This window comes from Salmo salar, chromosome ssa27, assembly GCF_905237065.1.
Source record: "Salmo salar chromosome ssa27, Ssal_v3.1, whole genome shotgun sequence".
NCBI lineage: Eukaryota > Metazoa > Chordata > Actinopteri > Salmoniformes > Salmonidae > Salmo > Salmo salar.
In genome coordinates this window covers 35,427,800-35,441,870 of record NC_059468.1, presented here as the reverse complement: position 1 = coordinate 35,441,870, position 14,071 = coordinate 35,427,800, and the positions used below count along the sequence as shown (strand labels likewise).

Sequence of the window (14,071 nt, the reverse complement as noted above, 5' to 3'; positions counted from 1 at the left end):
GGTTCTGACCACTAGATGGTGCTGTTCTGTTTTTTTTTTTTTTTGACGTTAAATGGATAGTTTTTTGTATTTTTTTATTTCACCTTTATTTAACCAGGTAGGCAAGTTGAGAACAAGTTCTCATTTACAATTGCGACCTGGCCAAGATAAAGCAAAGCAGTTCGACAACATACAAAAACACAGAGTTACACATGGAGTAAAACAACATACAATCAATGATGCAGTAGAAAAAAAAAAAAGACTATATACAATGAGAGCAAATGATGTGAGATAAGGGAGGTAAAGGCAAAAAAATGCCATGGTGGCAAAGTAAATAAAGTATAGCAAGAAAAACACTGGAATGGTAGATTTGTAGTTTGAAGAAAGTTCAAAGTTAAAATATAAATGATATGGTGCAAAGGAGCAAAATAAATAAAATAAATAAATACAGTAGGGGAAGAGGTAGTAGTTTGGGCTAAATTATAGATGGGCTATGTACAGGTGCAGTGATCTGTGAGCTGCTCTGACAGCTGGTGCTTAAAGCTAGTGAGGGAGATAAGTGTTTCCAGTTTCAGAGATTTTTGTAGTTCGTTCCAGTCATTGGCAGCAGAGAACTGGAAGGAGAGACGACCAAAGGAGGAGTTGGCTTTAGGGGTGACCAGAGAGATATACCTGCTGGAGCGCGTGCTACAGGTGGGTGCTGCTATGGTGACCAGTGAGCGGAGATAAGGGGGGACTTTACCTAGCAGGGTCTTGTAGATGACCTGGAGCCAATGTGTTTTGCGACGATTATGAAGCGAAGGCCAGCCAACGAGAGCGTACAGGTCGCAGTGGTGGGTAGTATATGGGGCTTTGGTGACAAAACGGATGGCACTGTGATAGACTGCATCCAGCTTGTTGAGTAGGGTATTGGAGGCTATTTTGTAAATGACATCGCCGAAGTCGAGGATTGGTAGGATGGTCAGTTTTACGAGGGTATGTTTGGCAGCATGAGTGAAGGATGCTTTGTTGCGAAATAGGAAGCCAATTCAAGATTTCACTTTGGATTGGAGATGATTGATGTGAGTCTGGAAGGAGAGTTTACAGTCTAACCAGACACCTAGGTATTTGTAGTTGTCCACAAATTCTAAGTTAGAACCGTCCAGAGAAGTGATGCTGGACAGGCGGGCAGGTGCAGGCAGCGATCGGTTGAAGAGCATGCATTTAGTTTTACTTGTGTTTAGGAGCAGTTGGAGACCACGGAAGGAGAGTTGAATGGCATTGAAGCTCGTCTGGAGGGTTGTTAACACAGTGTCCAAAGAAGGGCCAGAAGTATACAGAATGGTGTCGTCTGCGTAGAGGTGGATCAGAGATTCACCAGCAGCAAGAGCGACATCATTGATGTATACAGAGAAAAGAGTTGGCCCAAGAATTGAACCCTGTGGTACCCCCATAGAGACTGCCAGAGGTCCAGACAGTAGGCCCTCCGATTTGACACACTGGACTCTGTCAGAGAAGTAGTTGGTGAACCAGGCGACGCAATCGTTTGAGAAACCAAGGCTACTGAGTCTGCCGATGAGGATGTGGTGATTAACAGAGTCAAAAGCTTTGGCCAGGTCAGTTAAAGGGATAGTCTTTCAAATGCTAACTTTTTAACATTTGTGGCACAAATCCAATGCAAGTCAATGGTACCTATATTAGCATTTCACACTTCATATCCTTATCACCTATAAGAAACATAATTGAGTTACACAATAAGTGTTTCGATACTTTAGGATGACAAAAGCATGGATTGCTCTCATACCTTGTCCATAGACTGCTTACGCATGGATTGCTCTCATACCTTGTATATAGACCGCTTACAGGGTAAGGAAACCAATTTGTAATTTTGTAATTTGGGTGAACTATCCCTTTAATATAAAAAGCAAAAACAAAAAATGGAACAGCACCATCTAGTGGTCAGAACCTGGTAATATCAGGATGTCGGACAGGACCTAAACCTAACAACTTCAATGACTAATTTCTCTGAACAGGGGAAGAAAAAAATAACATGACCAAATTCGCTGGGAATACATTACATAGGATGAAGAAACAATACTCAGAGCCGCAGCGCCGTACTACTTGTCAGACACATAGAACTGATACTGTATACTTGTTGTTGGGGTGGTTTGTGTCAAAATCCTTGTTCTTGTGCTTTTCGAGGTGGAAGGACCCTATATTGTAGCTTTAGCTGAGCCTTTTACAATATCTTCAGTTGATTAGGTCTGTATACTTACAGTCATGTTGTGCAGAGCTGTGGAGTAGTGGTAACTCCCTGGGATCAATAAAGCACTTTGAGATTCTTTATGTAATGAATAGCGCTATAAAAGTTTTAAAAAGTATTATTTTTATTATTAAATAAAGCGGAAAAACCCTGAGTATATATAAAACAGAATAATATCTACAGTGTTGACCAAGCCGGTATTAATTTCCCAACGATGTTGTCTCCCACTCTTTCCCTCTACCTGTCGATGCATGCTTTCTCTTTGTTAAGACTGTCCCTCTTTTATTAACCCTTTGATTGTCTGCTCCGTGTAGGAGAGTCCACGGCTGTTGTCGGTGCCGCCACTGCAGCTTCACCGCCTCCGACACCTTGTCACTGCTGGATCACTTCAACACGGCCCACTGCAAAGAGACCTCCGCCTCCTCCTCCCATCCCTCCGCTTCCTTCGTCACCACCAACGGCTACTCCGCCACAACCCCCTCCACCCTCAGCATCAAGGAGGAGAGCAAGGGCGACCTCAAGCTCTACAGTCTGGTTCCCCCAGAGAGCCGTGCCGCTGAGGCAGGGCCCGGGGCCGAAGGGGTGAAGAGCGAGGCCCTGGACGAGAAGGAGGCCCAGGGGTCCAAGGGCTGGATGGAGGCCAGAGAGGCCCAGGTCCAAGCTCATGCAGCAGGCCTTGTGTGGGTGCCTAAGGAGCGGGCCGGGGACATCCTGAGGGGTAGTCCGGCCCAGTTCCCCCAGGGCGCCCTGAGTCTACTCAACGCCGTGGCTGCCTCCCAGGAGCACCACCACCAGCAGCAGAAGGGGGGTTCGGCGGTGCTCAGGGACTCCCCAGGCCTGGTATTCAGTCTGGGGGGGGTCGACACCAAGGCCTTCCTTCCAGGACAGACTCCCGGTGGGGCCGACAAACCTGGGCATCTGGCGCAACAGTACTCCTCACCCACCGATGGCAAGGCCAAGGAGGAGTCCCAGTCACTCTTACGGGTAAGACAACTCTCCACTCTCTCCCCTTCCTCACCCTCTCTCCTGTCTTGTTTCTTCAATCCACTACCCATCTCTATTCATGAAAAAACAGCCTGTTTTGGACTACATTGTCCTGTGTTTTAATGGCCTACTGGAGGTCCCTGCAGTGCAGAGAGAGGACCAAGGTGGCGGCCATTTTGAAGCCACCCCCCCGAATGATGAATGGTGGGACTCAGAGTTGTGCCATACCAGAGATCCTCTATTATGTTCTCATCCCTCACATCCCTAATGTCTCGCTCTAGTCTCCCACCATGTTTATCAATCTCCCAAAGCTGACTTTTGTCTCCCTGTACACTGTCCTCTGCTCAGCCCTAATGAGGTAAGACCGAGCCAGCAGAACAGCAGGAAGAACCGCCTCTGGTTAGTTCACCCTCTCTCTCTCTCTCTCTCTCTCTGAGCTCCGACCGGTCTAATTGAGATATTGTTTCCAGCCACCCTGAGACTTGCAGACACACCAATCTCTCTCACACGCACACACACACACACACAGCACAGACATTTTGTATTGAATGTCTCGCAGTTTCATTTGGCTTTGGAGTTAATGTCCATCCGTTCTGGTGATGCCGACGGGTCTTTGGCTCCTTATGGGCATTTGACTCCCAGGCTGTCAATCAGCGGACATCAACACATACTTAACAACACAGCGGCCATCTTTAAGGACTCCCCCTTCACAATGACTTGGAGACTTGAGAAAACGTTGAGTCATCATCCTTCAACTCACAGACTGTGAGAGAGATCACACAGATTAGCAGCTGTATCTGGCGTGTGTGTGTGTGTGTGTGTGTGTGTGTGTGTGTGTGTGTGTGTGTGTGTGTGTGTGTGTGTGTGTGTGTGTGTGTGTGTGTGTGTGTGTGTGTGTGTGTGTGTGTGTGTGTGTGTGTGCGCGTGCGTGTTTGCGTGCGTTTGTGTGTGTGCATATGTGTTCTGTGTTTATACAGTACACACCTCCTGGAGATTTACTGCTAACTCAGAGGCTTCAGAATCGGGATATTTGCCACAAAATGCCAACTGGCCCCATTCAGTCATTCTTAATGAGTTTTTAAATATCTAGAAAACGGTGTTTAAAGTCAGAGATAAGACTGGTGGCTCAGGCTATTTTTGGGGCTTGTCTGTAGTCCTAAAGGTGTGGAGAGAACAGACTGCCTTAGAATTCACCATTAGTAGAAAACAAGTGCCTCACAAAGGGGCCTTTTATGAAATTTCATGCAAAGTCTTCACCAGCACTGCCATCTGACATTGAACTAGAATTGGGTTCCGTTTGAAATATCTTCTCCACAAGGTCAGGCAATTGTATATATTTCAGTGTGGACATGTTCTGTATATTTTATGTCTTCTCGAAGCCAGAGTATGTGAGAGGAACTGGAGCGAAGCGAGGAGCGGTGCGTACCCAATTTGACTGGAGCGCGGAGCGAGATTCACAAAGGCTGGAGCTTCGGCCATCTCGCCTGCTCCAATTTTGCTCCAGTAGTGTTCCAGTAGCGCTCACTTCAGGACCTCAGGGCATGCCCGGCCCAGCAAGCATCTGTAGTCTACTTGTGTGCTGCTATAGCCCCTTGCTTTAGCTACTGTCATGGAGTTCACTAAATATTTCCATAAAGAAACTGATAAAACACACAGCTGCTAAATCAGGGTGACTTACAAAGATGAGAACCAAGAGAGGGAGTGTGGTGATGTAGTGTCCACAACTAAAGAATCATTGTGGAATCTGAAAAGACACATATCCCCACGTATTTTTATAAACAAAAATCAGATCTCTTAGAAGTTTCATTCATTTTTGTTTTATTATCTATACAATAGGCCATAATTGATTTTGGCCCAATTGGCCTGGCTTATTCCCATGTTCAAGGAACTTTCTGATTTTATTGGGTTATTTTGCCTTAAAAGCTTTAGGCCTATCTATAGAAAAATGTAAAAACAACTCTGCATGTCTGCCCAGCCTGGCAAGAGTGGCCTAAAGGGTGTTTAGCATCCCCAGTGGCTCTGCAAGTGTGGAGAGGATATTCCCCACTGCTGGCCGCCTCTCCAGACACCATCACATGAGCCTGAAGCCACCATCGCATGAGCCTGAAGCCACAGACTGGACAAACTCGTGTTTCTAAAAATGTATTTAAAGGCACTAATAAGTCATTTTTTATTTCATTTGTATTTCATTCTAAGTAGGCTAAGTCACAGCCTGTATGCACAATTTATAGACTATAATGATTTAATACAAAGAAATGTTGTTTAAATGCTGAGGGCCTAATGTCCCTGACTCCCTACCAGCCTAGTGTGTCACATTCACAATGTGTTTCTTTGTAGGCTATAGTCTTGAAATAATTGAAATCATATAGCCTTCTTAGACTCCCTGTCTGTCTCCTGACCTATTTAAAGAGTTTATATGCTGTTTCATATGACATGTAGCCTATTTAAAATGGTGAGCTTCTTACATTCACCTTTTCATGTTTATTCAAATACTTTTCATTCAAATCATATGATTTGGTTTCAGTACGAAATGGTTGGTCCAAGTGGTCACAACAATAGATGGATTGTTGGTTAAATAGAGTGGAGTGAGTTTGTAGCAGCATTTTCATCCACTCAACTCCTGGTGCGTTTACTTTGAGCTGGACTGGACAGAGGGAGGATGTGGCGGCGGGTTATCCCACAAAGCTCTGGCATCATTTCCTGCTCCCATCTGCTGTGCTTCACCCACGTTTCAATCAACCTCAATGACACAGAACATTGAGAAACGGTTTGCTACCCGTGGGGACCACAGCACTTCCTGCGAGCTCTCCATCCAGAATGCATCATTGTCTGATATTTAAAAAAAGCACATTTTGTCTCTCAACACCAGAACTGGACTGTGTGGATATGAATAATGTGCTTTTGTGTGTTTTTCAGTCTCTCTTAGTCTATCTTGGCTGTCTTTGGCATTTTCTTTTTCTTTGTTGTCTTTCTGGATAGTTCTGGTTTGGGGAGACATTAGCAGCCCGGGCTGCGTTGGCAGACGCCGGGCTCGGGTGTGGCAAGGTTGTGCAGCGTGGTTAAGTCATTATCTAAGGCGTGTCGACGCAGTGTGTGAAAGGATCAGGGCGGGGGTGGAGATTAGACCATAACCTTAAGGAAATGTTGAATAATAATTTTTCGTGACAGCTCAGGCTTAAAGGGACTCAGAAGGGCTCTGAGGTTTCTAGCATTGATCGACAATATTATTTGAGTTACCATGACTTAGTTTATGAGTCATCGATCGCCTAGAATTTTTACATGGGGCAAGGCAAAGTAAAGGAAGGCTTTTTTTAAAGCATAAGAACCAGGTTTGTACTCAGGCTCACAAAGTTTAATACTCTCCTTTCTCAAATTCCCTTCGTATTCTCAGGTTTTAATCCGTGACTCAACGTTAGTTACAGATGACAGATTTTATTTGGGGGAGATACGTCATGAGAGTGAAGAGGAGGAGGGATTTTAATTGGCGAAAAAGTGTTTCGCGTTTTTTTTTCAAAAGCCACATCAACACCACAATTAATACTTACATGATTGCATTTCCAATTACATCATTCATTGCCATAAATTATAACTGCATCACTATGACATCAATACTTTTATCACTAATCTGGATAATTTATCCCAGTTGCCTTTCCTCTTTGACTAGCTGGACCACAATGACAATTAAACTCTGGTGGCCTTTTAGATGTGTAAAGCTTATTACAAGCTCTACACAGACGCAAGATTCGGAGCGTTGCAATGGCGTTTTTTTCGTCACAAAAGGGCTGCTCCTTGTGATACGCTCTAGCATTTTACATACTTTTTTACTACCTGGAAAATTGAGCCAATCCGTATCATTCCTGCCGCAGCCGTGGGGGCAGTGTGTTGCTTGGTTCCCTGGTCTGATCTATAGGCTATATAGGCTATTCAACAAAGTAGCCTATTTTGCATTGATAACCAAATATAATCTTAGCAACTGTTCAAACAGTAACCCGAACAACAAGATTCCACCCAAAAAGGTATTTTGTTTAGAAGTAATAACTAGTGATTGCAGGCGATTGTGAAATGGTAGAACCTACTGTAGCCAACTAGCTAGCCAAGTGCTTTTTTTAATCTGTGACCAAAACATGATGACGTATTTTTTTTGCTGATGTGAATAAATACACAAGCAGCATATTAAACTGGGATAATGTTGTAGCTTACACCGACAAGTAGAACAATATTGGCCAGGTCCTATTTTCTTAATAATAAATATGATTATTTCATATTGAGATGTGGGAAGCTAAAAATGGCTAGCTAGCTTGCTATGTTTTTAGCCAGGCTAAAGCCAGCTAGCTAAGCTGCCAGCTAGCTACTACAAGCAAGGGAAGGCAACTCTTCCTTGCTTTCACAAAATGAAAAGACAAAAACTAAAAATGTTTCTAACACCACCTTGTGGGTGGGAGTGGGACCGGCGCTACTCCAAAAACCAAACTCCACCCTTGTGCACGCACATAGATCAATGGAGTGATGCTTGTAGTAACCTTAACAGGAAGACAGAGAAAAATGTATTTGTTTGTCTGTCTGTCCACTGCACTTTCTTTTCAACCACAATGGCAAATCCTCTGGAGTAGTCCATTGAAGAGTATTCTATTCTCAGTCAGTGCAACCTAAAGCCCCTATGCTGTTACCACTGTGTTTAAAGTGTGGCCTTCTCCTTTCTCCTCTCATGACAGTCATAGCCCGCAGGCTCTCTATGTAAAGGCTGTGCCAGTAACAGATAGAGAGTCCAGACTCCCAGCTTCCCCCTGTCTTAACGAGACTCTGCTCTGCCACACTCACACCCACCCACCCACGCGCACACACACACACACACACACACACACACACACACACACACACACACACACACACACACACACACACACACACACACACACACACACACACAGGTGTGTGCAAACATACATATACACACACACACACACACACACACACACACACACACACACACACACCGCTAAACAAGCCACCGTGAAGCCTCAACATCTCCCTGAGGTATGGAGATCACACACCGTGACACTCGGCTCCCAGCTTCCGTCAGTAGTAGCGATGCAGAGGCGGCTGGTGGCTAGCCATGGCACAGACCAGGCCACAGACCTGTTATGGCTTGATCTGGTGTCTGTGCTAATTAAGTAGCAGTTTGTGCTGCTTCCTCTCTCTATCTCTCACTCTCTCTCTCTGTATCTCTCTCACTGGTGTTTAACAATTAACCCCGACCAACAGAACATTGCATGCTTGTAATGTGTGTGTGTGTGTGTGTGTGTGTGTGTGTGTGTGTGTGTGTGTGTGTGTGTGTGTGTGTGTGTGTGTGTGGGGGGGGGTGTAAAGCTCTCCAAACTATTGTTTGGTACGTGTTCAAACACAGCCCAGTTTTGCTGCTGACCTAAGACCATGGTCAGGTCACAGTAATGATGATGGGAGGACAGAGATGGAGTTAGCTGGCTGCTGTGCGTTTTGGCTTGTGTTTACCAAACATCTTTTCTCTATTTTTACAGCATGGATGACTAATATTGTTATGAATGTTGTTGCACTATTAAGCCCCCATGCAGTCTTTGTATTAAAATTGTTTTAATCATCACTTTATGTCTAATAAATAACTGATGTGTTTTATTTACTTAAAATCACTCCAAAATAAAAAAATATATATATATTTGGCCCTTGAAATGCTCAGTCTGAGCATGTGGGCGTTAAGATATTTACATAAACAGCCCTGATTGGCTGATAGGATGGTCTAGAGCCCACCCCCTTACCCAGATGAACAGTCATTGGACTATTATAATAGGATCACATTGTGACGTCATGGCTTCAAACAGCCCTGACACAAACATTTCAGTGTTATTTCGACCTCATAGTGTGGAACTATCACATAAAAACAGGAAAATGAAGTTTTTTGAAAACTTCTCTAAACTAGTTGAAAGGCACACCTGTGTTGGTCTCCAGGGGTGAAATATCCCTCTCACTTTTATAAAAACTTCTCTTGAATACCGCGGAGGTAGAAGATAGCACTAAAGTAATGCTTTTGTGTCAGGGAGGTACTCTAAATGTTTTTGATCCAGCCCATTCCAATCCCGCCGTAGGCCATTCCTCCACACAGTTTATTTGATTCAGTTCTGTTCTTAGATTCTCTCAATATCCCAGTGGCATATTCAAAGACTAGAGGAGTTAATCAATAATTCCTTTAGACAGAGACAGGGCTTCAATAGGCAGATAGAGAGAGGTGTGTGTGTGCGTGTGTGTGTGTGTGTGTGTGTGTGTGTGTGTGTGTGTGTGTGTGTGTGTGTGTGTGTGTGTGTGTGTGTGTGTGTGTGTGTGTGTGTGGTAAGTTGAAGCCGTAGTAATCAGCTGGGGCTATGGGGTCTCCAGTTTGATCCCTGGTGACGTAGACAACACGAGGGGAGGGGTGTCTGGTTTAAGGGCTATTGAGGGGAGTTTGGGGAGTTGAAGTTCCCACTCAGTAAAGAGGCTCAGGAGGAAAGAATAAAACATTTACAAAATAAATGAAAAATTGGCTAGCATATTAGTCCAGAGATTCTAAACCAGACGAGTGGGGAGAAAAGGTTTTGGAGGAACAAACATCCTGGTGTTTTTCACGTATTTCCCCTTTTGTTGACAGAGGAGAGTGGAGCAGGGAGTTACCATGTCATCTAATGGCCTAACTGAACCTGAGTAATGAAAGCTGATGTTTCTGTTCTGGCTGCTAGTGGAGGAGGGAGGGATGGAGAGAGAAGGGGAGGGAGGGAGGGATGTCGAGAAGGGGGAGAGAGGGATAGAGAGAGAGACGGGGGGAGGGAGGGAGGGAGAGAGAAGGGGAGGGAGGGATGAGATAGGGGGAGGGAGGGATATAGAGAGAGAGAAGGGGGAGGGAGGGGTGGAGAGAGAACGAATGGGGAGGGATGGAGGGAGAGAGAAGGGGGAGGGAGGGATGGAGACAGAGAGAAGGGGGAGGGAGGGATGGAGAGAGAGAGAAGGGGGAGGGAGGGAGGGATGGAGAGAGAGAGAAGGGATGAGAAAGAGATAAGGGGAGGGAGGGGTGGAGAGAGAGAGAAGGGGAGGGAGGGATGGAGAGATGGGGGGAGTGAGGGAGGGAGAGAGCGAGAAGGGGGAGGGAGCGATGGAGAGAGCTAGAAGGGGGAGGGAGGGAGGGATGGAGAGAGAGAGAAGGGGGGGTGGAGAGAGAGAGAAGGGGGGGAGGGATGGAGAGAGAGAGAGAAGGGGGGGAGCGACGGAGAGAGAGAGAGAAGGGGGAGAGGGGGGTTTATTGGTTTATTAGGATCCCCATTAGCTTTTGCAGAAGCAGCAGCTATTCTTCCTGGGGTCCACAAAAAAGGAGGGGTAGAGAGAACAGCAGGAGATGGAGGGGGTAGTGAGATAGAACAGCAGGAGATGGAGGGGGTAGTGAGATATAACAGCAGGAGATGGAGGGGGTAGAGCGAGAACAGCAGTAGATGGAGGGGGTAGAGCGAGAACAGCAGTAGATGGAGGGGGTAGAGCGAGAACAGCAGGAGATGGAGGGGGTAGAGCGAGAACAGCAGGAGATGGAGGGGGTAGAGCGAGAACAGCAGTAGATGGAGGGGGTAGAGATATAACAGCAGTAGATGGAGGGGGTAGAGATATAACAGCAGGAGATGGAGGGGGTAGAGATATAACAGCAGGAGATGGAGGGGGTAGTGAGATATAACAGCAGTATATGGAGGGGGTAGTGAGATATAACAGCAGGAGATGGAGGGGTAGAGATATAACAGCAGTAGATGGAGGGGTAGTGAGATATAACAGCAGGAGATGGAGGGGGTAGAGATATAACAGCAGTAGATGGAGGGGTAGAGATATAACAGCAGTAGATGGAGGGGTAGTGAGATATAACAGCAGGAGATGGAGGGGGTATGAGATATAACAGCAGTAGATGGAGGGGGTAGTGAGATATAACAGCAGTAGATGGAGGGGGTAGAGATATAACAGCAGTAGATGGAGGGGGTAGAGATATAACAGCAGTAGATGGAGGGGTAGTGAGATATAACAGCAGGAGATGGAGGGGGTAGTGAGATACAACAGCAGTAGATGGAGGGGGTAGTGAGATATAACAGCAGGAGATGGAGGGGGTAGTGAGATATAACAGCAGGAGATGGAGGGGGTAGTGAGATATAACAGCAGTAGATGGAGGGGGTAGAGATATAACAGCAGTAGATGGAGGGGGTAGAGCTAGAACAGCAGGAGATGGAGGGGGTAGTGAGATATAACAGCAGGAGATGGAGGGGGTAGAGATACAACAGCAGTAGATGGAGGGGGTAGTGAGATATAACAGCAGTAGATGGAGGGGTAGAGCTATAACAGCAGTAGATGGAGGGGGTAGTGAGATATAACAGCAGGAGATGGAGGGGTAGAGATATAACAGCAGTAGATGGAGGGGGTAGAGCGAGAACAGCAGGAGATGGAGGGGGTAGTGAGATATAACAGCAGGAGATGGAGGGGGTAGTGAGATATAACAGCAGTAGATGGAGGGGGTAGAGATATAACAGCAGGAGATGGAGGGGGTAGAGATACAACAGCAGTAGATGGAGGGGGTAGAGATATAACAGCAGTAGATGGAGGGGGTAGTGATATAACAGCAGTAGATGGAGGGGGTAGTGAGATATAACAGCAGGAGATGGAGGGGGTAGTGAGATATAACAGCAGGAGATGGAGGGGGTAGTGTGATAGAACAGCAGTAGATGGAGGGGGTAGTGAGATATAACAGCAGGAGATGGAGGGGGTATGAGATATAACAGCAGTAGATGGAGGGGGTAGAGATATAACAGCAGTAGATGGAGGGGGTAGTGAGATATAACAGCAGGAGATGGAGGGGGTAGGAGATATAACAGCAGGAGATGGAGGGGGTAGAGATATAACAGCAGTAGATGGAGGGGGTAGAGATATAACAGCAGTAGATGGAGGGGGTAGAGATATAACAGCAGGAGATGGAGGGGGTAGTGAGATATAACAGCAGTAGATGGAGGGGGTAGTGTGATATAACAGCAGCAGATGGAGGGGGGTAGAGATATAACAGCAGGAGATGGAGGGGTAGTGAGAGAACAGCAGTATATGGAGGGGGTAGTGAGATATAACAGCAGTAGATGGAGGGGTAGAGATATAACAGCAGTAGATGGAGGGGTAGAGATATAACAGCAGGAGATGGAGGGGGTAGTGAGATATAACAGCAGTAGATGGAGGGGGTAGTGAGATATAACAGCAGTAGATGGAGGGGGTAGTGAGATATAACAGCAGTAGAAGGAGGGGGTAGAGATATAACAGCAGGAGATGGAGGGGTAGAGATATAACAGCAGTAGATGGAGGGGGTAGTGTGATATAACAGCAGGAGATGGAGGGGTAGTGAGATATAACAGCAGTAGATGGAGGGGGTAGAGATATAACAGCAGTAGATGGAGGGGTAGAGATATAACAGCAGTAGATGGAGGGGGTAGAGATATAACAGCAGGAGATGGAGGGGGTAGAGATATAACAGCAGGAGATGGAGGGGGTAGTGAGATATAACAGCAGTAGATGGAGGGGGTAGAGATATAACAGCAGGAGATGGAGGGGGTAGAGATATAACAGCAGTAGAAGGAGCGGGTAGAGATATAACAGCAGTAGAAGGAGCGGGTAGAGATATAACAGCAGGAGATGGAGGGGGTAGTGAGATATAACAGCAGTAGATGGAGGGGTAGAGATATAACAGCAGTAGATGGAGGGGTAGAGATATAACAGCAGTAGATGGAGGGGGTAGTGTGATATAACAGCAGTAGATGGAGGGGGGTAGTGAGATATAACAGCAGGAGATGGAGGGGGTAGAGATATAACAGCAGTAGATGGAGGGGGTAGAGATATAACAGCAGTAGATGGAGGGGTAGGAGATATAACAGCAGTAGATGGAGGGGTATGAGATATAACAGCAGTAGATGGAGGGGTAGTGAGATATAACAGCAGTAGATGGAGGGGTAGAGATATAACAGCAGTATATGGAGGGGGTAGTGAGATATAACAGCAGTAGATGGAGGGGTAGAGATATAACAGCAGTAGATGGAGGGGGTAGTGAGATATAACAGCAGTAGATGGAGGGGGTAGGAGATATAACAGCAGTAGATGGAGGGGTAGAGATATAACAGCAGTAGATGGAGGGGTAGTGAGATATAACAGCAGTAGATGGAGGGGTAGAGATATAACAGCAGGAGATGGAGGGGGTAGTGAGATATAACAGCAGTAGATGGAGGGGGTAGTGAGATATAACAGCAGTAGATGGAGGGGGTAGAGATATAACAGCAGGAGATGGAGGGGGTAGTGAGATATAACAGCAGGAGATGGAGGGGGTAGAGATATCACAGCAGTAGATGGAGGGGGTAGTGTGATATAACAGCAGTAGATGGAGGGGGTAGTGAGATATAACAACAGTAGATGGAGGGGGTAGTGTGATATAACAGCAGTAGATGGAGGGGGTAGTGAGATATAACAGCAGTAGATGGAGGGGGTAGTGAGATATAACAGCAGGAGATGGAGGGGGTAGTGAGATATAACAGCAGGAGATGGAGGGGGTAGTGAGATATAACAGCAGGAGATGGAGGGGGTAGTGAGATATAACAGCAGTAGATGGAGGGGTAGAGATATAACAGCAGTAGATGGAGGGGGTAGTGAGATATAACAGCAGTAGATGGAGGGGGTAGAGATATAACAGCAGTAGATGGAGGGGGTAGAGATATAACAGCAGTAGATGGAGGGGGTAGTGTGATATAACAGCAGTAGATGGAGGGGGTAGTGAGATATAACAGCAGTAGATGGAGGGGGTAGAGATATAACAGCAGG

At 46.1% G+C, this 14,071-nt stretch overlaps 1 protein-coding gene across 3 annotated transcripts in view; it reads left to right on the top strand.

Annotated features, from left to right (window-relative positions):
* Positions 1-14,071, top strand: part of LOC106589004 (zinc finger transcription factor Trps1) — a 207,459-nt gene that overhangs the window by 78,346 nt on the left and 115,042 nt on the right. For all 3 annotated transcript variants that reach the window (XM_014178623.2, XM_014178625.2, XM_014178624.2), the window contains exon 5: positions 2,536-3,205. In XM_014178623.2, coding sequence (XP_014034098.1) covers positions 2,536-3,205 — 670 coding nt within the window. The remainder of the gene's footprint in view (positions 1-2,535; positions 3,206-14,071) is intronic.